Source organism: Acinonyx jubatus, chromosome B4 (genome assembly GCF_027475565.1).
Source record: "Acinonyx jubatus isolate Ajub_Pintada_27869175 chromosome B4, VMU_Ajub_asm_v1.0, whole genome shotgun sequence".
Lineage (NCBI taxonomy): Eukaryota > Metazoa > Chordata > Mammalia > Carnivora > Felidae > Acinonyx > Acinonyx jubatus.
The window spans coordinates 118,438,771-118,465,460 of record NC_069387.1 but is presented as its reverse complement, the minus strand read 5'-3'; the positions used below and the strand labels follow the sequence as shown (position 1 = coordinate 118,465,460).

General features: G+C 38.5%; 1 protein-coding gene across 2 annotated transcripts in view; it reads left to right on the top strand.

Moving 5' to 3' along the window:
- The first annotated feature begins 181 nt into the window (after positions 1 to 181).
- BLTP3B (bridge-like lipid transfer protein family member 3B) overlaps positions 182 to 26,690 on the top strand; it is a 109,121-nt gene continuing 82,612 nt past the window's right edge. The window contains exons 1-2 of one of the 2 annotated variants that reach the window (XM_027071013.2): positions 182 to 485; positions 12,692 to 12,822. Coding sequence is in view for 1 of the 2 variants with exons in the window: in XM_027071012.2 (XP_026926813.1) it covers positions 442 to 485 (44 nt within the window). In the remaining variant the exon portion in view is untranslated. The remainder of the gene's footprint in view (positions 486 to 12,691; positions 12,823 to 26,690) is intronic. The other variant, XM_027071012.2, reaches the window with a different exon arrangement.

Here is a 26,690-nt window from a genome sequence, read left to right as displayed (position 1 = left end):
GAGAGTGGAGAGGGAGGACTGTAAAGCCCAAGAAGGTTCCGGGACTGGGAGTCGAAACACCCAGTGGCGTCAAGCGAGCTGAGGACGCACGCCCAGCCCCGGGCAAGGGTGGCGGGGCAGCACCTCTCCTGCGCCTGCCAGAGACCGCCTAGCTCCGCCCCGCGCGGAGTCCGCGCCGCCCCGCCCTCCCCCAGGTCGCTTAGGTGATGCTGCAGCCAAGATGGCGCCGGCAGCAGCCACGGAGGCTTGAGCGCGATGCTCCCGGTCTTCCGCAGCAGCGGCGGCGGCTGTGGCCTCGGCCGGGGCGTCCGGTCTCTCCCGGGCGTGAGCGCTCAGGCGACTCTCCTCCGGCCGGGTTAGCCCGGGTAACGAAGAGGCAGCCACGAAGAGAGGAGGCAGTGAGAACCGCAGAAAGAGAGTGGCGCCTCCTGCCCCGGCACCATGGCTGGGCTCATCAAGAAACAGATCCTGAAGCACCTCTCCAGGTCAGCAAGAGCTTCGGGTGTCGGGTGGGGGCCAGTCCGCCTCCGCCCTAGCCGGCACCGGTGGTTGCTTGCAGCCTCGGGGGCGGCGGGGACTGGCAGCCGTGTGGGAGGCGACTCTTGAGCTCCGGGATCCAGCCGAGGCTGGGTTCGCCGCCCCGATCTCCCGTCGCCTGCGGCGTCCGGCGCCGGCCTCGCGAGTCGGCCCCTTGGACGGCTTCTCCCCCACCCCGCTCGCAGAGGAGCGTGGAGGGCGGCCGGGGGAGGCATCGGGCTGAGATCGCTCCCCCACGCGGCGTCTGGGGGCGTCCCGGGGACCGCGCTTGGGTGGTCCTGTGCGGAGGCTGGGGTTGACTTTTGTGGCAGCGTGAACCCGAGCTCGGTGCTCGGCTCCCTTCGGGGCAGAGCGGTTCCGTTAACCGAGGGCGTCTGGAGCAGTGTGGACTCTTTGGGCCTCATGAGGCTTGTCTTATCCGTGAAATGTTAACCTTGTTATTTTCTGAATTCACCCCCACCTCGCCGGCCCGCTCTGATGCATTAGAGGGTGTGCCTGTTTGCACAGTTAGGATTTGTTTTAGGTAAATAGCCAGTTTTCAGCTTTGGCAGGTTCTTTCTGGAATCGTTTTAGCTCCACATCATTCTTGCAAAAACAGTTTTTTGCTTTTTAAAATTTGAGGTCTGTGAATTCAGGGATTCAACAGCTGCGGTGATAAACACAATACTTGTCATTCTTTCCATTTCATAACGCGGTTTTAGTCAGAAACATGACTCAGTAAAGCTGGCAGTTTGTTACTTCTGGCTTCTCCATATTTGTCTCAAGACACAGGCTAAATGTGGGATCTTGTTTCCAACTTGTTAACAGCGAATTCAAAGCACTTGGTTATGGCCCTTTTCTCTGTTATTAGTAAGTTAATGATATTAGGAGAGAACTTGGGTATACTGGTATGTTTATATGGTAAAGACAATTCTTGATTCTCCAGATCATTGAGTACCACAGGTTGTATTTTGGGGAATAAAATCAATATTTCTGTGAATCAGCAAATGTTTCCTTTACTTAAAACATTGAATAGAATGTAACATCGTTTTTTAAAATATAGCCAATTATAGCAGCATTTATGAATATACATTTCTGAATATTAGCATTAATTGGAAAATTTTTATATTGTACCTGATGGTCCAGTACTGAATTACCTTGTTTTGGAAAAGTTTTATCTTTACCTTTTAATTATTATTTAGGTAACGTCTGACTTATCAGATGTCCTTCAGCCTTTGTCATACTCTGTTTCACGAGAAAATTCAGAACTACAGAAAATGATTTGACTGTCCTCTTCCTCTTCCAAGGATGAGGGTACATAGCTAGTTTCATTCCAGGTGCATCGGAGAAAAGTTAATTCAGTCAGTGAGTGGCTTAGGGCGTTAGTTTAATTCTCTTCTAGAGCTCTAGTTGAGAAAGACTCTTAAAAATTAATAGCAACGGTGATGGCTTACTTCACAAAAGAGACCACGAATACACGTTCAGAATTAGGTTCTTAGTCCTTTTTAATCCGTATGATTTCTAATAGCTGTGCGGTAAATAGTAATGATATTTTCAGAGGTGAGGGTTTTTGTTTTTGCACCTTTGGCTTTTCCTTCTTTTTTCTTTCTTTCTCTTTCGACTTCGAGTTGACACACAATGTGAAAATTAGTTTCAGGTGTATAGCATAGTAATTTGACAACTCTATCGGTTATGCTATGCTTACCACAAGCGTAGCCACCGTCTGTCACCATCCAGTGTTATCACAGTACCATTGACCGAATTCCCTGTGTTGTGCCTTTCATCTCTGTGATTTATTCATTACATGCTGGAAGCTTGTACCTCCCACTTCCCTTCACCTATTTTGCCCATCCCCCAGCCTTTACTTTGGCAACCATCAGTTTGTTCTTTGTATTTATGGATCTGGTTCTGCTTTTTGTTTGTTTTCTTCTTTAGATTACACATATAAGTGAAATCATATGTTACTTGTTTTTCTCTGGGTGACTTATTCCACTTAGCATAAAACCTTCTAGGTCCATGTTGTTGCAAATGGCAGGATCTCATTCTTTTTTATGGCTGAGTACAGAGATGAGTTTTTGAAACACTTGATTTTTTAGTTATTTCATATTTCAAAACTTAACTGAGATAAATGAAGAGTGTCAAATTCATATTCTTGGTTAATGTATTAATCTTACTGCTATTACTGTTAACTCTTAAGAAAAATAAAGTTTCTTATGAATTTAAAGGACAATAGGTGAAACGAGATGGATATTATAATAAATTACAGTTATTCAAGTAGTGATGAACTTTTGAAATTACTTGGGTCAAGCTTAATTTTACAACTTATTCAGTAATAAAGATGTCTCTATATTGATATAATCATCGGTGGACAGTTTAATAATGTTTAACAGGAAATAGAACAACACATTACCTTCCAATAATAGACATTGCTTATGGCCAGTGGATGCCCCTCATGACATCTTCTCAAAGGAGGCCTTATGTGACCACCCTTCCCATTCTTCTCTGCCCATATATATGCTTGGTCTTTGTCTTCTCCACTTGAATGTAAAACTACATGGTGGCAGGGAGTTCAAGTCTAGCATAACATAGGCACTCAACAACTTTTTTTTAAAAAATAAATGTCACCAAAGCATTGACTTTCCCTCACATTTTCTTAACTAAGACTATATGCCACCAATATTATCACAGGTATTGAGTATGACCACTTTCCTTGTGGTTTGAGGAAGCATTGGGTAATTGAATCATTGAATAAATATGCCTTTGTTGTCCTGGAAAGGAAGGACTAGGAAAATGACCCTTTCTATATGGGGTCTTCTAATAAGGAAAAAGACTATATAGAAACCAACAGGAAAAAGAGAATACTTACTCTGAGCCTTGAGATTGAAGTATGGTGAAATTTTAACAGTAAAACCAGTGTTGGTGTGCTCAGGTCATGATCTCACAGTTTGTGAGTTCAAGCCCTGCATTGGGCTCTCTGGTGTCATCTGGGAGCCTGCTCTGGATCCTCTGTCTTCCTCTCTCTCTCTGCCCCTTCCCCACTTGTGCACACAGGTTCTCTCTCTCAAAAAATAAACTTAAAAAGTAAAATAATGTTTTTAAAAAAAAAGTGTTACCCAGATATAGGAACTTGAGACTCTGGTATATGAGAAAAGTATAGAAGAGAAATTATTAAAAAAAAAATTTTTTTAACATTTATTTATTTTTGAGAGAGAGACACGAAGCGTGAGTGGGTGAGGGGCCAAGAGAGAGGGAGACACAGAATCTGGAAGCAGGTTCCAGGCTCTGAGCTGTCAGCATAGAGCCCATTGTGGGGCTCGAACTCACTGCCAGATCATGACCTGAGCCGAAGTTGGATGCTCAACCGACTGAGCCACCCAGGCGCCCCTAGAAGAGAAATTCTTAAGAGATTAATAAATGCTTTAAGAAAATGCTAAACTATTTGAGAAGTGTAAGTCTGTATACTTGTCCCTGCCTAATTGTTTAGTTTGTAAACCAACCATGTGTTGCATTCTTAATGAAATTGGTTATGTACTTGGAACTGATCTGAAACTGAACAGAGAGAGAGAGAGAGAGCGTGCGCACAAGGGCAAGGCCGAGAGGGCAAGGAGTATGTGGGGAGGGGAGGTTGAACTAGTTACATTTTAAGAGAAGTGAAACAGGAAAAGTCTTTGAAGAGAAATTACAGTGATCTTTCATACTATAACAAGCACAGAATATATTTTGGAGTCTTTTCCAGGAGAGGATTTCTCCCCCAAGGGAACGGAGAGTTCTAAAGAAAAGTTATAACAAATATGAGAAAGGAAATAAGAACAAAAGCTACCTTTCAAGGCCTCATTATCTGTTAATGTGGCATTTGTACTTGTATGCTAGAGCAAAGGAGAAGAGGAGGAACATAGAAGCTGGAAGATGGAGAATAGTATATTTAAGCCAGGACCTGAAAAGGAGTAGGGAAGATTCAGATACAAATGCTCCTTCTCCTGGGGTACCTGGGTGGCTCAGTCAGTTAAGCTTCTTTTTTTTTAAAAAGAAAAATTTTTTTTCATTACTTATTTTTGAGAGAGAGAGAGAGAGAGCATGAGTAGGGCAGGGGCAGAGAGAGGAAGACACAGAATATGAAATAGTCTCCAGGCTCTGAGCTACCAGCACAGAACCTGATGTGGGGCTTGAACTCACGAACCTAGATCATGACCTGAGCTGAAGTCAGATACTCAACCGACTGAGCCACCCAGGCGCCCCCCCCCCCTTTTTTTGGGGTCAGTTAAGCTTCTGACTCTTGGTTTAGACTCAGGTCATGATCTTGGAATTTGTGGGTTTGAGCCCTGGCTGGGCTCTGCACTGATAGAGCTTGGGATTCTCTCCCTCTCTCTGCCCCTCCCCTGCTTGAGCTCTCTTTTTCTCTCAAAATAAACAAACTTAAAATGCTCCCTTTTCCCTTCTCCCTCCTCCTCCCCCCATGCTTTCCCTTTGGCTTATACCAACTTGTGCTGGACACAAGGTTTACTGGACGTGAGAGCTCGGAAGACGGACTTTGACCACACATGGGTGGAGTCTTTGTATAAAGTTTAAAGCTGTGGTTTTCAATTAGAGGTGATTTTGCCCCTTAAGGGACATTTGGCAATGTCTGGAGACATTTCCTATTGTCACAACTTTTTTTGGGGGGGGTGTAGAGGCCAAGGATGCTGTTAAACATCCTGTAGTGCATAGCACAGTCCCCACGACAAATAATTATTTGGCCCAAATGTCAATAGTTTTGAGGTTGAGAAACTGGTTTGAAGTATACAAATGTGTCAGATGATTGAACTAAGGTACTGTGCTGCTTAAGGTTATTTTGTCTGCAAACAGCAAAAACCTCCAACTTAGGTAATAAGGGAAATGTAACAGAAAGCTTCAGGCATGGGTCACAAAGTGTGGGAAAGGCAGGACCTTAACCAGCTCCTGAAACCTCATTGGACAAGATAATTCTTTGTTGTGAATTGCTGCCCTGTTTTTGTAGGATGCTTAACAGCATCTCTGGTCTCTACCAGATGCCAGTAGCACTCACAGCCTTGACAATGAAAAATTCTCCAGGCATTGCCAATTGTCTCCTGAGAGTAAAATCTCTCTCAGTTGAAAACTACTGCTTCCACCTCTCACAACTCCTAATCTGTGATCTTTCGTGTCAAGTTTTAGATTCTTGGGGGAGAGAATTTGTTTGGCCCACTTCTACTTGCCCGTGAATCAGTAACAAAGATAAAGGGTCATAAAGCAAAGATACAGTCATAGGGAGACCTATTTTGAGTCAGGTTTGCAGTTCCATTTGGTGTCTTTAATAGGCACTGAACTAAATTAGATTTCAGAGGGTCTTATTTGCTATATGAAAGAAATTGAACTTCATCCCAGGAGGTGACTGCTAATAAAGAATTCCGGACAAAAGAGGGACATGATCATTAAAAAATGCTTGGTTATCAGTTTGGTTTTTGCAATCCAGGGTTCAGGAGCAGTCAACTGGGGTGGAAATATAGAGTCTGTAGAGGGTCTCTGTTTAAGTGGAAAAGTAATGTATTAGAAGGATATCAGTACCCGCAGAATTTATGGGCCATACTTGGAAAGGGATTAAATCCAGGCCAGTTCCAAGGATCTAGGTAGGAGAACCCACTGGATAGTCTCAACAAGATATGTTCCCTAAACTAAGGGGAAGGAGCAAATAGAGTGGTTTGAGAAGATTGTTGAATATTTGGAATATTTGTTAGGGAGATTAGGAATAGTCGAACATTTGCCAGATCTTGTGACTGAATGGCAAGGTAATAGAGAGTTTAGGGTGCCTCACAGTGTATCGTGGACTAGCTTAAACTATGTGGGGGAGAAAAGGGGGGAGCAGTAGCTGATAGTCTGGAAAGAACCATCAAAGGATTGGAAATTTTATCTGGTGGGAGAGCAGTTGAGGAAAACAAATGTGAGAACTGGAAGGATTGGGGATTTTGTCTGAAAGTGTCATATTAAAGTTCAAAATTTTAGAGGAGGATTAAGACCTAGTTTAGGGCAAGGTATTCATTAAGGCCATGGAACTGAATTGCTGAAGAGAAGTTAAGGTGCATATAATTGGAGATGATTACTGCTAGGTCTGGAATCATTCCTGAATTAAACATTCTTAAGAGGAAACACAACATTATTTAGACTATCATATTATTTTTCGAATGATAATTTTGTATATTTATTGATGGGGTAATTACATCGTTCACTTTTATGGCAAAACTCAATAAATAATTTTGAGAGTTTATGTTTATCAGATCCTTGAATGCTAGGCATTGGAGATACAAAGATGGGTATGACACGGTCTCACCTCTTAGGAATCTTCAGCAATTCCTATCTGGGTATAGGATCACTGAATATAGCTGATTTCTAGAATTTTACTGCCATATGAAATTTGCGAGGTTTGATTTACTCGGATTGGTCAACTGAGAAAAAAATAGAGTTAATTATTACCTTTTAGGATTAGAAATAAATTTACTTTGTAAGTAAATTGGTGATTTTTTTTTATTTTTGATTAAAAAAAATTTTTTTTAATCTTTATTTATTTTTGGAGAGAGACAGAGACAGAGTGTGAGTGGGGGGAGGAACAGAGGGAGGGAGACACAATCTGAAGCAGGCTCTAGGCTCCGAGCTGTCAGCACAGAGCCCAATGCGGGGCTCAAACTCACAAACTGTGAGATCATGACCTGAGCTGAAGTCAGACGCTTGACCGACTGAGCCACCCAGGCGCCCCAGTTTGGTGACTTTTTTAAAAGTAATTTTTAGTTACTTAAGTTGACAGTATTTAAAAAAAAAAAATAACCTCCAATACTGTTGATTTTGACACTAGATATGTAACAGTTGTTTATTTAACAAATATTTACTAAGTGCTACTTTGTACCAGGTACTAGTCCATACTGCTGTGGCAAGAATCCCTGCCCTCAGTAGAGTTTACATTTTAATCAGAGGAGGCTGATAATAAAAAAGTGAAGGACATTGTATCAGTTTGTGGCAAGTGCTATTTTAAAAAATAACACAGTGGGGGGTGGGGGGGTGCCTGGGTGGTTCAGTCTGAAAAAAAAATAACAGAGGGTGCCTTGGGTGGTTTAGTCAGTTAAGCTTCCAATGTCAGATCAGGTCATAATCTCACAGTTCCATGTGTTCGAGTGCTGCATCAGCTGCTCTGCTGTCAGTGTGGAGCCCACTTCAGATCCTCTGTCCCCCCTCTTTCTGTCCCTCCCCCACTCATATTCTGTCTCTTTGTCAAAATAAATAAATAAATAACTTAAAATTTTTTTTTAGATAACACAGGGAAAGTGGATAGGAAGTGCAGGGAGGTAGAGATGGAGTTTGCAATTTTATTTATTTTTAATGTTTATTTTTGAGATAGAGTGTGTGTGCATGTGAGAGGGGCAGAGAGAGAGAGGCAGACACAGAATCTGAAGCAAGCTGCTGCCAACACAGCCCAACGCAGGGCTCGAACTCACGAACCGTGTGTGAGATCATGACCTGAGCCAAAGTCGGACGCTTACTTGACCGAGCCACCTAGGTGCCTGAAGTTTGCAGTTTTAAATCTGGTGATCAAGAAGTCCTAATTGAGAAGGTGGTATTTGAGAAAAGATATGAAAGAGGTGGTGGAAGCAAATGCAAAGATCCAAATGTGGAAGCTTGCTTGTCACTTTTGAAATATAGGCCACCAACATGAGTGAAGTAGAGTGAGGAGTGAAGGAAGATGAGGTCAAAGAGGAAATAGGGCCAGACCTTGTGGGGCCTTGTAATGACTTTGGCTTTTACCCTGAGTGAGGTTGGAAGCCGCTGGAAGGCTTTGAGCCAAGGATCACTCTGCAGCTATGTGGGAAATAAATAATAGGAGGACAAGGGCAGAAGCAGGAGTCCAATTAATAGTGTTAACAAGGGGCGCCTGGGTGGCTCAGTCGGTTAAGTATCTGACTTCAGCTCAGGTCATAATCTCAAGGTTCGTGGGTTTGAGCCCCTCATCGGGCTCTGTGCTGACAGCTCAAAGCCTGGAACCTACCTCAGATTCTGTTTCCCTCTCTCTCTGCCCCTCCCCCACTCGTGCTTTGTCTCTCTTTCTCAAAAATAAACATTAAAAATAAATAAATGTGTTAACTATCCAGGTGAGAAAGGGTTTGGCTTGGACCTAGGTCAATGCAGTGGACTTATTGAGATATAGTAAGGTTCTAGATGTATTTCAAAGGTAGAGCCACAGGATTTTCTGACAGATAAGATGTGGCTTGAGAGAGAAAGAGTGGTCATGACATAAACAACTGACAAGATGGAGTTGCTGTTAACTAAGTAGAAGACTGCAGGAGGGGCAGACTTATGGTAGAGGGCTGAAGAGTTTGGTTTTGGATGTATCAATTTGAATGCCTGTTAGATATCTGAATGGAGATCCCTTTTATTTGCGAACTGATTTAAGACTACACATTTTATTTTAGTCTACTCTTCTGTAAAATGGAAGTTTATGCAGAATGACCTTCAAAGACCCAAGGAGCCATAAGACCAAGAAAAACACCGCAAGTTCAGCTTGATGGGAAATAGTTTTATTAAGGGGACTTATGGACAGAAGCATGTCTTGGGTGGCTGCAAGGCGGGTAGATCTCCACACCCCACTTCCTGTAAAACCTGCTTTTATAGCTCTAGAGGCAGGGGAGTACATACTAGGAGACCACCAGGGAGGAAACTGAGAGAATGGGTATGTGATGTAGTCAAACTTCCAGAGCAGATAAAAAAAATGTTGTGTATCTGAAGGATGTACTTAAGGGTGCTGTCAAACAAAAGGAGAGAATGAGGGTGGGGCCTATTATCAAGAAGGCTTCAGATCACAGAGCAGTCATCATGGTATCAGTATGGTTTACGTGGCTAGCGGCACCAATGCCAAGGGTTTTGTGTGTGGTTGTGCTTTGATTCATACCGTGCATAATTACAGCGAAGTGAATTGTGAAATGAATTTTAAGGGGTAGACTTTATTATGTTGTATTTTTTGTTGTTAAGCACACTATGTAGAGGTACTGAGCAGGTGCCCATTTCTTTCACACTAATTTCCAACTAAAACCAGATATTCTTTGAAAGTTAGTTTCAAGAGATTGATTTGCAAACATTAGTTGAAAGGGGACGTGGATGCCTGGTCCATTGGATGTTGTAATGTTACCATTCTAGAATCAGAATGGGTTTGTTCCATTCCCTGAGACAAATTATTAAAATGCTGAGATTTGTGATTTGCCCAAGGTTTGACAGGGTAGTGTTGACTGGTTAAGTCACTGATCCAGTAGCCTTTGAATTTGATTATTCTATGCTGCCTGCTCAGGCTGATGTTCCTACCTAACAGTTTGCTTTTCTTTTACTCAGTTTTCAGCATTTATTTACTTATTTTTAAATAAATAATTTTTTTAATGTTTATTCCTTTTTGAGAGAGAGACAGACAAAGCTTGAGCGGGCGAGGGGGACACAGAGAGGGAGACACAGAATTTGAAACAGGCTCCAGGCTCAGAGCTATCAGCGCAGAGCCCAAAGCAGGGCTCAAACTCATGAACCGTGAGATCATGACCTGAGCTGAAGTCCAACACTCACCCGACTGAGCCACCCAGGCGTCTCTCAGCATTTATTTATTGTAAAATTTCAATCTTAGTATTTTGTGGTGTTTCACCATCCTGTTGCAGTATCCTTTAGGAGATTCTTTTATTATTTGGGAATTTTTTGACTCTGTAGTCCTTTGAAGCTTGGGAAACATAGTCTTTTGACTTAGCAATTCTGTGACATTGGGAAAGCACAATTTCTCCATTTCTTTATACTTGCATAATTTTTTTGCAATATTTCTTTTTGCAATATTACACTTTGCCTTAATACTGCAGTTTCCAATCTAAACATTTCCTTAATAAGTTGATCTGTTATGAGTTCTATATGTACTATAGTCTGCATATTATATTGCATATATTAGGATGAATAATTTGATATTTCTGTTAAATATTGGTATTTAACCAGTTGGTATTAGTGACTGAGCTCAGATGAACGTAAGTAACAGGTGGAAGACTTCATGAGTATTTCCATGAGTGAAATATGAGCAGTTATCACATCAAGACCAAGTTATTAAAACAAAATTGAAAGCTGCAGCAAATATGATTCAGGATATAATAATTATTGTTTATTTTTTCCAGACATTAGATTTACTGTTAGTCTGTCTGTTGATTTATTTTGAGATTTCTCCAAGCCAAAATGAATGTTATATATAAATTTTGAATCTCTAGATTAGTCTATTCTTTAAGACTTAATTTTAGCTATATGTTTATGTACTCTTTTCTACCCAAAAATACCATTAAGAGAGAGCTCTCTGGCTTCTTTTTGCCACTGCTAGCATAGCATCAAGTGTTGTTTTCCTCTACTCTCATGTCTTTGTAAACCTTTTGTTTTTGTAATTTTATTGTTAGGAATTAATATTTAGAGAAATACCAGAAAATTACCAGAAAATTCAGAAATACCAGAAAAATTCAGTCATTTTTAAATTTGGTAAAACTGTACTGTTAGATGTTAAATTCAGTTTCTGTTCCTAAGTTTTCTTCTGCTATGATGCAACTTCATATATAAGCTACACTATAAAAAAGGGGCATCATAAAATATGATTTATATTATTTTTAAGATTATAGGTATAATTATTCCCACTGATAAGTCATTTATTTATTCTTTCTACCAATACTTAAAGAGGATCTATTAGATATATAATTAAAATTAAGAATCTAGAAATGCCTTCTGAAAACAGTATGGTAGATGAGCAAATAGAAATCAAGGTAAAAAGTGAGTCTTAAGAGAGAGGCACAAAGTACTATATGCAACTTTAACAGAAATATAGACATTGAGACAGACAGAGGTGGTCTAAGTCCAGAGAAACTTATAAAGAAATAAGGAAATAAAAGCACACAAACAACAGCATATCATATGTGATATAAAATGGATAGTTATTAAATCTGTTTGCTTGGACAGTGGCATGTATACCAAGGGAATATTTAAAGCAATCATTTAGAGAAGTTAAGGATACTTTAGACCTTAGAAACTTGACTGCAATTTTTTCCCACTATTTTTCAATACTACACTTTTTCTCCCTTTTTTGTTTTACACCCATCTTTTGTTGTCTTATTTACTGCAGCCAGATTGTTTACATTCCTTCCTGACAGGTCACCCTCTTGTGCTTCATTTTACATGTACATCTTACACAGGCAGCTTTAACTAGGCTAGTCTTCCCTGGTCTTTTTCATTTTTTTAACTCCTTTAGGTCTTAAAATATATTGTTTTATTACAATAAAAGTTTTATGCCTTTAGTTCTACAGATTGTCATCTCTGGAGTAGCATGCAGGTGCCCCCTAGATTGTCCTCTCTTTAAGCACAGAATCACCCTGATAGACTGAATTCTGAAGGCAGTGATTATACTTCTCTTATTCGCTGTTGTACCTTTAGCATCTGCCACAGTACTGTTGTATGTAGTAGTTGTTCAGAAACATTTTCAGCTGACTGGAGAAGAGATTTATATTACTTTGGCCTTCATAGAATACACAGGATATATAGGTTGCCCCAAATACACTTTTGGCAGATGACTCACACCCCAAAAATTTAAAGTAAAAACTTTTTTTCTGATAAATACGGTAGTTCTCTGATTTGCTTTTTAGTATATATAGATATAATTTATTGCCAGATGTCTCTTTGGTTTGTGGGTTACTTTTCATAGCTAACTTTACTCTTTGGTATTCTCCATTAAATGGATTGAGGATTACAATTTTAAGTGGGTTTTTTGGCAGTTAAACTAATTTGGATAAATTTGTAAATCGCTTGTCTTTTAGAGTGCTTGTCCTAATTGGTTTCATTTGATGTTTAATTATACAGTTCAGTCTTGTATAACTTTTGTACAATAGAGCTATCTCATTTTTGTTAATATTTTTAATATAAAAAAATTTAAAAATATTTATTAGAGTAGTAGTAATACCAGTGGTAGAGAGAATGAAGGAAATCATAAATGGTTAATTTATCTTAGAATTTAAGCAGTAGTATTATTCCAGTGTGAAATACAACTGTATTTTTTAAAAGTGCATCACAGCTAAATATTTTTATCATATCATTCCTTTCCTCTTCCTTCCCTTAAACTTGCTCCCTCCTATGTCCCCTGTGTACCCATTCCCTACAGCGATCCCTGCTGGCTGTGGTGGAGATTGGTGTGCTGTGAATTTCCTAATCAAGGAATCTAAGAAACCCTGGCAACTGACTACTTGCTTTCACCAGGAATAGGGACCTTTTGTCTGAATTTCCTGCCCTCAGGTAATACCTCTATTCCCCATCATTTTGGGTTTCTTTTTCTTTTTATAAATGCAAGCGCTTATTATGCCCCACATAAAGATACTTTGAGAGTATTTTCTAATTCTTACTGTATTAGTCATACTGATCCCCCCCCCCCCACCCCCGTGTAGCTGCAGGCTCATGCAATTCCTCTCTTAGAATGTCTTTTCTAATACATGAGGTTTAGCAATGCACTTAGAGTTATAACCAAATCTTTGTTGTTAAAAGAAAGTTTTATAACTTAGAGTTAGCTATTTGGAAATAGTAATTAGCATTTGATGTAGTCTTTCATGGGTGAGATTTCATAGTCTAATGTAATTAATGAGGTATGAAGGCTCTTTTGATAAAGAGAATGTTTTCATCACTTTTCTTATTGAAGAACTTAAGAGTTTATTTTGTGTACTTAATGTTAATTGTAATCTTTATCAAACAGGTTTAAGTAAGTCTCAGGAATAGCAGTGAAAATAGAATTCATTTCTGAGGAATGTAAGGGCTTGTCACCCCATTTATTCCTTCTCTTCTCACCTACCCGTTTTAAAAATTTATTATCAGGGGAAGTATGTTGTAAAACCAGATACATGGAAATGGCACTGAATTTCTTTCAAGTTGGACTCAATGAAAAACCTAGAAACATCATTGAACACTTTTAGTGCCTGGGAAATTTATCCACAGAAATAATTTGAACCTATTCTAAAAGTCTAGTAAGAAATTAGTAATTAGAGATTAACCATGATTGAGGCTCCTGGCTGGCTCAGTCAGTGGAACACGTGATTCTTGATCTCAGGGTTGTGAGTTTGAGCCCCACGGTAGGTGTAGTGATTACTTAAAAATAAACAAATCCTTGGGGCTCCTGGGTGGCTCAGTCGGTTGTGTCCAACTTCGGCTCAAGCCATGATCTCCTGGTCGCAAGTTTGAGCCCTACATCAGGCTTTGTACTGACAGCTCAGAGCCTGGAGTCTGCTTCAGATTCTGTGTCTCTCTCTCTGCTCCTCCCCCACTCGTTCTCTCTTCTCTCTCTCTTAAAAGTAAATAAACATTTAAAAAATCCTTAAAAAAAAGATTAACCATAAGCAGAATTACCTAGTTACCTAGGAGTAATGTGACATTTGATAAATTTACTGGCCATATGTTGGCAATTGTATGGATATGATCAATTAAATATTGTTTTCTAATATTCTTGTTTACCTGGATTCTATGCTATCATATAGGTATCTGGATCTAAACCAAAATTGCCAAGGGAAAGATGTCAAGCTTTAACCTTAGATAGACTGTTACGGAAACCTTTGTGATTATCTCTAGGATATTGATAGTTAAGGATATTGTTTATAAAGGCATTCAAAGATGGTTCTGATTTTGTATATAGTTCTAGTAAATCCCCTAAGACCTTTGTTACTGAAGTATAGTCATAGCTGTAGTCCTTTGCTTTTTTTAATAATGATTTTTTTTAAGTTTATTTATTTTGAGAGAGAGAGCCTGCGAGAGCAGAGGAAGGGCAGAGGTAGAGAGAGAATCCCAAGAAGGCTGTACGCTGTCAGTGCAGACCCCAACATTGGACTTGAACTCATGAATCTTTTTTTTTTTAATGTTTATTTATTTTTGAGAGAGAGAGCACAAGCCAGGGAGGGGCAGAGAAAGAGGGAGACACAGAATCTGAAGCAGTCTCCAGGCTCTGAGCTGTCAGCATAGAGCCCAATGCAGGGCTTAAGCTCACGAACCATGAGATGATAACCAGAGCCAAAGTCGGATGCTTAACTGACTGAGCGACTCAGGCGTCCTCCAACTCATAAATCTTGAGATCGTGACTTGAGCTGAAGTCAAGAGTCAGACGCTTAACTAACTGAGCCACTCACACACCCCCTTTGCTTTTCTTAGATTACACTTTAACATACCTTTTTTGGCCTGATTTGTGCTTAGCTTATTGAAGATGAGGTGTTACGATTTACACCACATTGTTTATTCAAGTCACCTACCAAACTTAATTCCTTTTTTCTCTTTATATTCTTATTTTAATCATTTATGATGCCTTTTTATTTAAATAACTCATAGATTTATCTTCCTTATCCTGAATCTAGTACATAGTAGACTAATTGGCACAAAGTAGATACCAGTAAGACTCAAATGTCTCTTTTGTTATGACCCAGATTTAACTCAGCATTTCTTGCATTACTCTTGTAAATAAGAGTAATACTTCTGGTCTAATACTTCTTTATTCTATACTTGGCAATGTTACTAGACATACCTTTCCAAAACACTAATTTTATTATTTAATTTCTTGTTAAATTTTTAAAAAATATTTATTTGAATTCTAGTTGGTTAATATATTGTGCAATACTGGTTTCAGGAGTCGAATTCACTGATTCATCACTTATATATAACACCCAGTGCTCATCACAACATGTGCCCTCCTTAATACCCATCACCCATCTAGCCCATCCCCCACCTGCTTGTCTCCATCAACCCTCAGTTTATTCTCAATTCTTAAGAGTCTCTTATGGTTTGTTACCCTCTCTTTTTTTCTTTTATTCCCCCTTCCCATATGTTCATCTGCTTTGTTTCTTAAATTCCACATATGAGTGAAATCATATGGTATTTGTCTTTCTCTGATTGACTTATTTTGCTTTGCATAGTAGTACACTCTAGCTCCATTCCTATCCTTGGAAATGGCAAGATTTCATTCTTTTTTTTTTTTTTTAATGTTTATTTATTTATTTGAAGGGGGGGAGGGGCAGAGAAGTGGCTGGGAGAGAGAGAATCCCAAGCAATCTCTGTATTATCAGTGCAGAGCCTGACTTGGATCATGATCGTACAAACTGGGAGGTCATGACCTGAGCCAAAATCAAGAGTCAGACCCTCCACCGACTGAACCACCAATGTGCCCCAAGATTTCATTCTTTTTGATGACTAATGTTCTATTATACACACGCACACACACACACCATGTCTTCTTTATCCATTCAGCAGTTGATGGACATTTGGGCTCTTGCCATTATCTGGCTGTTGTTATTAATGCTGCTGTAAACATTAAGGGGCACGTACCCCTTCAGATCTGTATTTTTGTACCTTTTTGGTAAATACCTAGTAGTGTAATTGATGTGTCATAGTGTAGTTCTATTTTAGCTTTTTGAGGAATGTTCATACTGTTTTCCAGAGTGGCTACACCAGTTTGCATTCCTACCAACAGTGCAAGAGGGTTCCCCTTTTTCCACATCCTTACCAATACCTGTTGTTTCTTGTACTGTTAATGTTAACAATTCTGGCAGGTGTGAGGTGGTATCTCATTGTGATTTTGATTTGTATTTCCCTGATAATGAGTGATGTTGAGCATCTTTTCAATATTTTCTTTAGAAAGTGTCTATTCATGTCTTCTGCCCATTTGTCCCTGGATTATTTGGGTTTTTGGGGTTTTGAGTTTGAAGTTTTTATACATTTTGGATACTAACCTTTATCAGCTATGTCATTTGCAAATATGTTCTTCCATTCTGCAGGCTGCCTTTTAGTTTTGTTGATTGTTTCCTTCACTGTGAAGAAACTTTTTATCTTGATGAAGTCCCAATAGTTTATTTTTGCTTTTGTTTCCTTTGCCTCTGGCCACTTGTCTAGTAAGAAGTTTCTGTGGCCAATGTCAAAGAGGTTGCTGCCTGTGTTCTATAGGATTTATTGGTTTCCTGGCTCACATTTAGGTCTTCAATCCATTTTGAATTTATTTTATTTTATAAAAAAAATTTTTTTAATGTTTATTTTTGAGAGAGAGAGAGAGAGAACATGAGTGGGGAGGGGCAGAGAGAGAGGGAGACACAGAATCTGAATCAGGCTCCAGGCTCTGAGCTGTCTGCACAGAGCCTGACATGGGATTCGAACTCAGGAACTGTGAGATCATGACCTGAGCGGAAGTTGGATGCTTAACCGACTGAGTCACCCAGGTGCCCCTTGAATTTATTTTTGTGTATGGTGTAAGAAAGTGGTCCAGTTTCATTTGTCTGCGTGTCACTGTCCAGTTTTCCCAACAATATTTGTTGAAGAGACTGTTTTTCATTGGATATTCTTTCCTGCTTTGTTGAAGAATAGTTGACCATATAGTTAATCGTGGGTCCATTTCTGGGTTTTCTGTTCTGTTGCATTGATCTGTGTGTCTGTTTCTGTGGCAGTACCATACTGTCTTGATTACTACAGTTTGTAATATAGCTTGAAATCTGGAATCATGAAGCCTCCAGTTTTGTTTTTCTTTTTCAGGATCATTTTGGCTATTCAGGGTCTTTTTTGGTTCTACACAAATTTTAGGATTGTTTGTTCTGGCTCTGTGAAAACTGCTGGTGATATTTTGATAGGGACTGCATTAAATGTGTAGATTGTTTGGGGTAGTATAGACATTTTAATAATGTTTGTTCTTCCAATTCATAAGCATGGAATGTTTTTCCATTTCTTAGTGTCCTCTTTAATTTCTTTCCTGAGTGTTCTGTAGTTTTTAGGTATCAGGTCTTTCACCTTTTTGGTTAGGTTTATTGCAGGGTATCTTATTGTTTTTGGTGCAATTGCAAATGTGATCAATTCCTTGATTTCTTTTTCTGCTGCTTTGTTATTGGTGTACAGAAATGTAACTGATTTCTGTACATTGATTTTATATCCTGTGACTTTGCTGAATTCATGTATTCTAGCAATTTTTTTGAGTTTTCCATATAGAGTATCATTTCATCTGCAAATGGTGAAAGTTTGACTTCTTCCTTGCCATTGTGGATGCCTTTTATTTCTTTTAGTTGTCTGATTGCTGAGGCTAAGACTTCCAGTACTATAATAAATAGTAATGGTGAGAGTGGACATCCTCGTCTTGTTTTTGACCATAGAGGAAAGGCTCTCAGTTTTTCCCCATTGAGGATATTAGCTGTGGCTCTTTCATATGTGGCCTTTATGATGTTGAGGTATGTTCCATCTATCCCTACTTTGTTGATGGTTTTTGTCAAGAATGGATGCTGTATTTTGTCAGAATCTTTTTATCCATCTGTTGACAGGATCAATGGTTCTTATCCTTTCTTTTATTAATGTTGATAAAATGTTGATTGATTTGCAGATATTGAACCAGCTCTGCAGCCCAGGAATAAATTCCACTTGATTTTGGTGAATACTTTTAATGTACTTTTGAATTTGATTTGCTAGTATCTTGTTGAGAATTTTTGCATCCATGTTCATCAGGGATATTGGCCTGTAATTCTCTGTTTTAGTTGGTTCTTTGTCTGATTTTGGAATCAAGGTAATGCTGATCTCGTAGAATGAGTTTGGACGTTTTCCTTCCATTTCTATTTTTTGAGACAGTTTGAGAAGAATAGGTATTAACTCTTCTTTAAATGTCTGGCAAAATTCCCCTGGGAAGCCATCGGTCCCAGGGTTTTTGTTTGTTGGGAGATTTTTGAATATTGACTCAGTTTCTTTGCTGGTTATCTGTTCAAAGTTTTTATTTCTTCCTGTTTCAGTTTGGTAGTGTTTAAGTGTCTAGGAATTTGTCCATTTCTTCCAGATTGTACAGTTTGTTGGCATATAACTTTTCATAGTGTTCTCTTATAATAACTATATTTCTGTGGTGTTGGTTGTTATCTCCCCTTTCATTCATGGTTTTAATTATTTGGGTCCTTTCTCTTTTCTTTTTTGATAAGTCTGGCTAGGGGTTTACCAATTTTATTAACTCTTTTGAAGAACCAACTCTTAGTTTTGTTGATCTCTTATACTGTTTTTGTTTGTTTGTTTTTATATCATTTATTTCTGCTCTAATCTTTATTATTCCCCTTCTTCTGCTAGCTTTATGCTTTATTTGCTTTCCTTTTCTAGCTCCTTTAGGTGTAAGGTCAGTTTGTGTATTTGAGACTTTTCTTGCCTATATTGCAATATACTTTTCCCTTAGGGGGAAGCAGCCTTTGCTGCATCCCAAAGGTTTTGGACCATCTTGTTTTCATTTTCATATGCTTCCATCTATTTTATATTTCTTTTTTAATTTCCTGGTTAATCCGCTCATTCTTTAGTAGTATGTTCTTTAATCTCCATGTATTTATGGTCTTTCCAAATTTTTTCTTGTGCTTGAGTTCAAGTTTCATAGTGTTGTGGTCTGAAAATATGCACAGTATGAGTTCAATCTTTTTGTACGTGTTGAGACCTGATTTGTGACACAGTATATGATATATTCTGGGTAATGGTCCATGTGCATTTGAGAAGAATGTATATTCTGCTTTAGGATGAAATGTTCTGAACATATCTGTTAAGTCCATCTAGTCCAATGTGTCATTCAGAGCCATTGCTTCCTTGTTGATTTTCTGCTTAGATGATCTATAAGTGGGGTATTAAAGTCCCTTACTATTATTGTATTATTAACAATGAGTTAGTTTATGTTTGTTATTAATTGATTTATATATTTGGGTACTTCCAAGTTGGGGGCATAAATATTTACAATCATTAGATCTTCTTGATGGATAGACCCCTTATTTATGATGTAATGCCCTTCTTCATCTCTTGTTATAATCATTGGTTTAAAATCTCATTTTTCTGACATAAGATGGCTATTCCAGATTTCTTTTGATGTCCATTATCATGATAGATGGTTCTTCATCCCTCACTTTCCATCTGCAGGTGTCTTTGGATCCAAAATGAGGTTTGTAGGGGCACCTGGGTGGCTCATTCGGTTAAGCATCTGACTTCACCTCAGGCCATGATCTCTCAGTCCATGAGTTTGAGCCCCGCGTTGGGCTCTATGCTGACAGCTCGGAGCCTGGAGCCTGCTTCAGATTCTGTCTCCTTCTCTCTTTGCCCCTCCCCCACTTGCACTCTGTCTTTCTCTCTCTCAAAAATAAATAAACGTTAAAAAAATAAATGAGTTTTGTAGGCAGCATATATAGATGGATCTTGTTTTTTTTTTTTTTTTTTTTTTAATCCATTCTGACACCCTGTGTTTTTTGATTGGAGCATTTAGCCCATTTACATTCAGAGTGATAATTTAAAGATATGAATTTAGTGCTATTGTGTTACCTGTAAAGTTGGTTCTGGTGATGTTCTCTGTTCCTTTCTAATCTTTGTTCCTTTTGGTCTTTTTTCCCCCCAACTCAAAGTGTCCCCCTTAAAGTCTCCTTTAATATTTCTTGCAGGGCTGGTTTAGTGGTCATGAACTGTTTTAGGTTTTTTTTGTTGTTTGTCTGGTAAACTCTTTATCTCTCTTTCTATTCTGATTTCTATGCCTTGTTGGATAAGGTATTCTTGGCTGCATATTATTCCCATTCAGCAGTTGAATATATCCTGCCTTTCTCTTCTGGCCTGCCGAGTTTCTGTGGACAGATCTGCTGACCTGATCTGCCTTCGTTTGTAGGTGAAGGGCTTATTTTTCCCTTGCTGCTGTCAGGATTTCTTCCTTCTCTGTATTTTATGAATTTGACTATGATATGCCTTGGCCTTGGCTGGCTTTTATTGAATTTAATGGGAGTTCTCTGTGCTTTTCTTGGATTTTGATGTCTTTGTCTTTCCCCAGATTATGGATGTTTTCAGCTATAATTTGTTCAAATAAACCTTCTGCCCCTTTTTCTCTCTCTCTTCATTTTCTGGGACTCTTATGATGCAAATATTAATTATGTTTTATAAGTTGCTGAGTTCTCTAAATTCACCTTTGTAACCTATTACCTTTGTTTCTCTCGTATTTCCAGCTTCATTATTTTCCATAGTTTTATCTTTATCACTGATTTATTCCTCTGCTTCATCCGTCTTTGTTCTTGTGGCATCTATTCGAGTTTGCATCTCAGTTATAACATTTTTAATTGACTAGATTTTAGTTTTTTTATGTTTGCAGTAAGGGATTCTCTAGTGTCTCCTATGCTTTTTTCCAAGCCCAGCTAGAATCCTTATAATTATTGTTTTATTCTAGTTCAGACATCTTACTTACATTTCTACTGATTAAATCTCTGGCTGCCATTTCTTCCTGTTCTTTCTTTTGTGGTGAATTCCTCCATCTTGTTATTTTGGAGGTCAAAAAAATAAAATAAAAAATAAAATAAATTTAAAAATTAAAAAAGCATAAAGGAAGTAGATCCTGGATGTGTTTTGGTCTTCTTGTTAAGAGAAGCTTGATAGGAAAAAAAAACCCAAAAAGGATAATAAAATTTAAAGTAATTAAAATTAAAATTACTCTTTCTGTATACAAAACAAAAAACAAAAATAAAACAAACTCAAAGGAAGTTAGATCCAGTTTCCCCAAGAGCTGACGCTTTGCAGCACTCTATGATCAGTAGGCTTGGTGCCTCTGAGAGGCTTGTGCTGGTCATCTGAGGGAAGGGGCCTGCTGCTCAGATTCTCTGGTGCACTTGCCCAAGTGGAGATGGTGTCTGCAGGGTGCAGGTGGGCAGAGCTTGGTGTAAGTGGTTCTGGTCTTCATTCGGTGGTGCTGTTTTTGTCTCACTGAGGCCCACCACTGCTGGTTGACAAGGGGTAAATATTGCTTCGCCCCACTCTACCATCTTTAGATAAGGAAGCCCATGCCTGGCACTCCCTAGGAAGCCTTCACAGATGAACAAATTATTGCCCCCCTGTGTCCCCAGCTTCCATCAGATTTCTGCCCTCACCTTTTGTCTGAGCTGTCCACCTGTCAGCACTCCTGTGTTTTATCTCCTGTGAGGCTGGGTTTCAAAACTACACTTCAGTGAATCCAGCGGAACAGACCCACGCTGATCCTTTGGGGGAGGGTTTTGTGGCCATGTATCCTGTGCTGGCTTATCCCAGAAAACAGTTGTGCCACAGCACAGTGTTTGGATTTTATGGTAACTTGTAAAACACAGCCAGTGCCAGGGTTTGCTGCTCTCAACCTGTGTCTTTGTTCCCATGCCAGTAAATGGGGTAGCTTGATGGTGCCAGCAGGGTCCTTTGAGTGCGGAGAGGCTGTATCACCTCTACCAAATGTACTCTAAGCAGGGGAACCGCTGCTTCTCCTGCACTCAGGAGATCCTGAGACTGCCTAGCCAGCTTCTAGGGCTCCACCCTCTTTCCCCCAAGCAGTGTTAGGCGTGACCCTGGCAACAGCACTAACTTCTCAAACTTCATACTCTGTGCTGGACTGTTTATAAAAATTGGTAGTATTTTAACCCTCCCCTTTTTCCCAGTCAATGGTTTTGGGGAACAGTTTTCGTGTGCAGGTCCCTGTGCATGTTTTCACTTTTTTATTTTTATTTTTTTTTTGCTTTTTCTGTCTTATTCTCTCTCACTCCTCTGCGATCTGGGCTGTCTCCTCTGCTGCGGCTGTGGCACTTTTCTCCTCCAAATCAACTCTCTGCAACGCCTACCTTCCATGGGTCATTTTTTCTGCTTGTAGACTTGCAACTTTGTTCTCTAAGACCTCTGATTGATTTCTTGGGTATTCAGAATGATTTGATATTTATCTAGCTGTGTTCAAGGTAGGAGGCAAGCTTAGGGTCACTCTACTCCTCCACAATCTTAACTTTCTCCTCAAAGTCTTTCATTTTTTTAATTGAAATATAATTGACACACAATATTCCATTAATTTTAGGTGTACATCATAGTGAAATTTTATACAGTTCATTTAAAAACGATCCCACAATAAGTCATCATCTGTCACCATACAAAATTGTTACAATATTGTTGGCTATAGTACTTATGGTGTGCGTTACATCCCCATGGCATACTTATGTTGTAACTGGAAATATGTACCTCTTAAAATCCTTCACCTATTTTGCCCAGCCCCCAACCCCTCTCCAGTCTGATAGCTTGCTTCCTACATCTGTGAGTCTCTTTCTTTTTTGTTTGTTCATTTGCTTTGCTTTTTAGATTCTACATATAAGTCAAGTCCTATGGTATTTGTCTTTGACTTCTTGTAACATAAAACCCTCTAGGTCTATCCATGTTTTAAATGTCAAGATTTCATTCTTTTTTATGGCTGAGTAATATTCCATTGTGTATATATACACCACATCTTGTTTATCCATTCATCTATTGATGGACAGTTAGATTGCTTCCTTCCCTTGGCTAATGCTACAGTGAACATAGATGTGCATATATCTCTTTGAATTGGTGGTTGTTGGTTTTCTTGGATAAATACCTAGAAATTTAATTGATGGATTGTGCGGTAGCTCTAATTTTAATTTTTTGAGGTGCCTCCATATTGTTTTACATAGTGGCTGCACCACTTTACATTCCTACCAACAGTGTATGAAGGTTCCCTTTTCTTCACATCCTTGCCAACACCTGTTATTTTTTGTCCTTTTTATAATAGCCATTCTGACTGGTATGAAGTGATATCTCCTTGTGCTTTTGCTCTGTATTTCCCTGATGATTAGTGGTGTTGAGCATCTTTTCATGTGTCTGTTGGCCATTTGTATGTCTTCCTTAGGAGAATATTCAGATCCTTTCCTCATTTTTAAGTAGGTTTTTTTTTTTAAATATATGTATTAAGTTGTGTAAGTTCATTGTATATTTTGGATATTAATCCCTTATCAGATGTATAATTTGTAAATGTCTTCTTCCATTCAGTTAGGTTGTTTTTTATTTTGTTTAGGGTTTCTTCTGCTGTGCAAAAGCTGGTAGCTTGATATGATGCCGTTTATTCATTTTACCTTTTGTTGCCCTTGCCTGAGAAGACTGGTTCAAAAAAATATGAGTAAGACCAATGTTAAAAGGCTTATCATCTGTTTTCTTTCCCCCCACCCCTAGGGATTTCATGGTTTCTGGCCTCACATTCAAATCCTTAATTCATTTTGAGTTTGTTTTTGTGGTCCAGTTTAATTTTTTTGCACATGGCTGTCCAGTTTTCCCAATACCATTTATTGAAGAGACTATTTTTCCCCATTGTATATTCTTGCTTTCTTTGTTATAGATAGATTGAACATCTATGCGTGGGTTTATTTCTGAGCTCTCTTTTCTGTTTCACTGATATATGTGTCTGCGTTTTAATGCCAGTACCATACTGTTTTGATTACTGCAGCTTTGTAGTATTTGAAATCAGGAAGTGTGATAATCTCCAGCTTTGTTTTTTCTCAAGATTGTTTTGGCTGTTCAGGGTCTTTTCGTGGATCCATGCAAGTTTTGGGATTCTTTGTTTCAGTTCTATGAAAAATTCCATTGGTGTTTTGATGGGGATTGTGTTGAATCTATAGATTGCTTTGGGTAATATGGACATTTAAACACTATTAATTCTTCCATTCCATGAGCACAGAATATCTTTCCATTTATTTTTGCTGTCTTCAATTTCTTTCATCAATGTTTTACAGAATGTAGGTCTTTCATTCCCTAATAAAATTTATTCCTAGATATTTTATTCTTTTTGGTGCAGTTGTAAATGGGATTGTTTTCTTAATTTCTTTCTGATAGTTCATTATTAGTGCAACCTATTTCTGTATGTTAATTTTCATTTATTAGTTTGTATTAGTAGCTTTTTTTTGTGTGGAATCTGTAGGGTTTTCTATATATTGTATTATGTCATCTACAAATTGACAATTTTATTTCTTCCTTTCCAATTCTTGACTAACTACTATGGCTAGGACTTTGAATACTATGTTGAATAAAAGTGGTGAGAGTGGGCATCATTGTCTTAGAGGAAATTCCTTCAGCTTTTCACTTTTAAGTATGATGTTAGCTGTGGATTTGTCATAGGGCCTGTATTATGTTGAGGGGTAGATTTCTTCTATAACCACTTTGTTGAGGGTTTTTGTCATAAATAGATGTTGAATTTTGTCAAATGCTTTTTCTGCATCTATTTAGATGATCATATGATTTTTATCCTTTGTTTTGTTAATGTAGTGTATGGGTAAAGATTGGTAAAATATTTTTAATGGCTCATGTTCAAGCTTTTTAAAAAATAAATTTGTTTATAACAGAATTTTTTTGTTCAAAGAAATTTTAAAATAGAACAACTACATAAGGTAGGCAAAGTAGGGCTCCACTTGTTCTGTTAACAGAACAAGGATCAGGCTAAGTTCATAAATTATCTTTTAGTAATTTAGTTGAATCAGTAACTAGGGCAATTAGCTATTATACCTTTTCCCTTTTTATTTGTTTTCACAGCTATGTTGAATCATGAGTAATCTCCTTAGCACTGTGAGAACAATACTGATGTATAGGATGAAACTCACATTCCTCAGCATCGGATACAAGAGTCCTTCTTGATCTGGCCTTCAGTCCATCTTTCAAAGGCATACTATTTCTTCACAAACTGCATGATGCCTTGTATTTCAACCATGCCTACTTATGTGATCCTATAACCGTGAACATGGCAGTTGGCTGTTCCTAAAATGTCCTCTTCTCTCCTGTTCACCTGGAAGAAACATTACTCTTAAAAAACACAGCTCAAGTTCTTTCTTCTCCATGAAGCCTTCCCAAAACAGTATTTTTAGCAAATGATTATCACTTCTTTGGTACCTCCATCTTACTCTATTTTCATTTTTTTAAACAATTTTTTTTAACATGTGTTTATTTTTTGAGAGACAGAGAGAGACAGAGCATGAGCAGGGGAGGGGCAGAGAGAGAGAGAGGGAGTCACAGAATCCAAAGCAGGCTCCAGGCTCTGGGCTGTCAGCACAGAGCCCGACGCGGGACTTGAACTCACCAGCCGTGAGATCATGACCTAAGCTGAAGTCGGACGCTTAACTGACTGAGCCACCCAGGTGCCCCTATTTTCATTTTTAGTGTAATATCTGTCACACAGTGTTTGGCACATAGTAAAACTGTAACAGACTGCCATGATTTGCTTATGTGCTTGTCTCTAATAATAAACTGTGAGGTTTTTGAAAGTTGTAATTATGTCTTATTTGTCTAAGGTATCCAAGAGTATAATCATTGCTCCGTTTTTGCCATGAAGGATGCATGTCTCGTTGTGTCAGATCTTCCAGTGTTTCAACAAAATTAGGAAACTCAGATTTTAATACAAGGTGTGCTAATTGTAAATGTTAGCCACACATTTAGGTTTTTTAAAACACTATGCAGACAGACAAAATGTACTTGTGGGTAAAACATAGCTCACAGGCTGCCAACTTTGCAACCTTTCCATTCTTTAAAAGTGTTCAATTCTATAAATGTGAAAAAATTGGCTAGACAAGATTGGTTGATTTCCTTTATATGTGTATTATAAAAATAACCAAGCCAGACAAACTCTGTAAATTGAGAATACTTAAAAAAAAAAAAGAGAGAATTTATTATGAGCATAACTTGATCCTTCTATTAACGCCAGAGGTTTCTTTAAAGAAAATAGCACTTATGACTGAAATATTTAATAGGCCTCAAATTGACATTGAAAACTTGAAGGTAAGAATTGCCATATACTCCTACAATGCCTAAGAAATGTTCCTTAAATATTGTTGAATTGAAAATTGGTCAGTATGATAATGAAATGATGATTGATCTTGAAATACCTTTTAAATTAAAATTCTACAAATTTGATTATAGTCTTGGCTCTGCCTTGATGTGACCTTAGCAGTTGACTTAAACCCTTCTGGGCTTCACATTTTATACTGTAAAATGAAGATGTTGGATTAGAGGAACTTTTCAGGTGCTAAAATTCTAAAATTATTTGATATTCTTTGATAGTATGAAGGCTGCTTATGGATCTACTCAGTTTTGTTTTTTTTTTAACTTGGCTTAAAACTGCCCATATCTTCAGATGATGAGTAGTATGCTTTTCAAAAAGCTGTGACTCAAATATCTTAAAAATTTTTTTTTAATTTTTATTTTTTTAACGTTTATTTATTATTGAGAGAGAGAGCATGAGCATGGGAGGGGCAGAGAGGGAGACAGAATCTGAAGCAGGCTCCAGGCTTCCGAGCTGTCAGACAGAGCCTCCCAAACCGTGAGATCATAACCTGAGCTGAAGTCAGACGCTTAACCGACTGAGC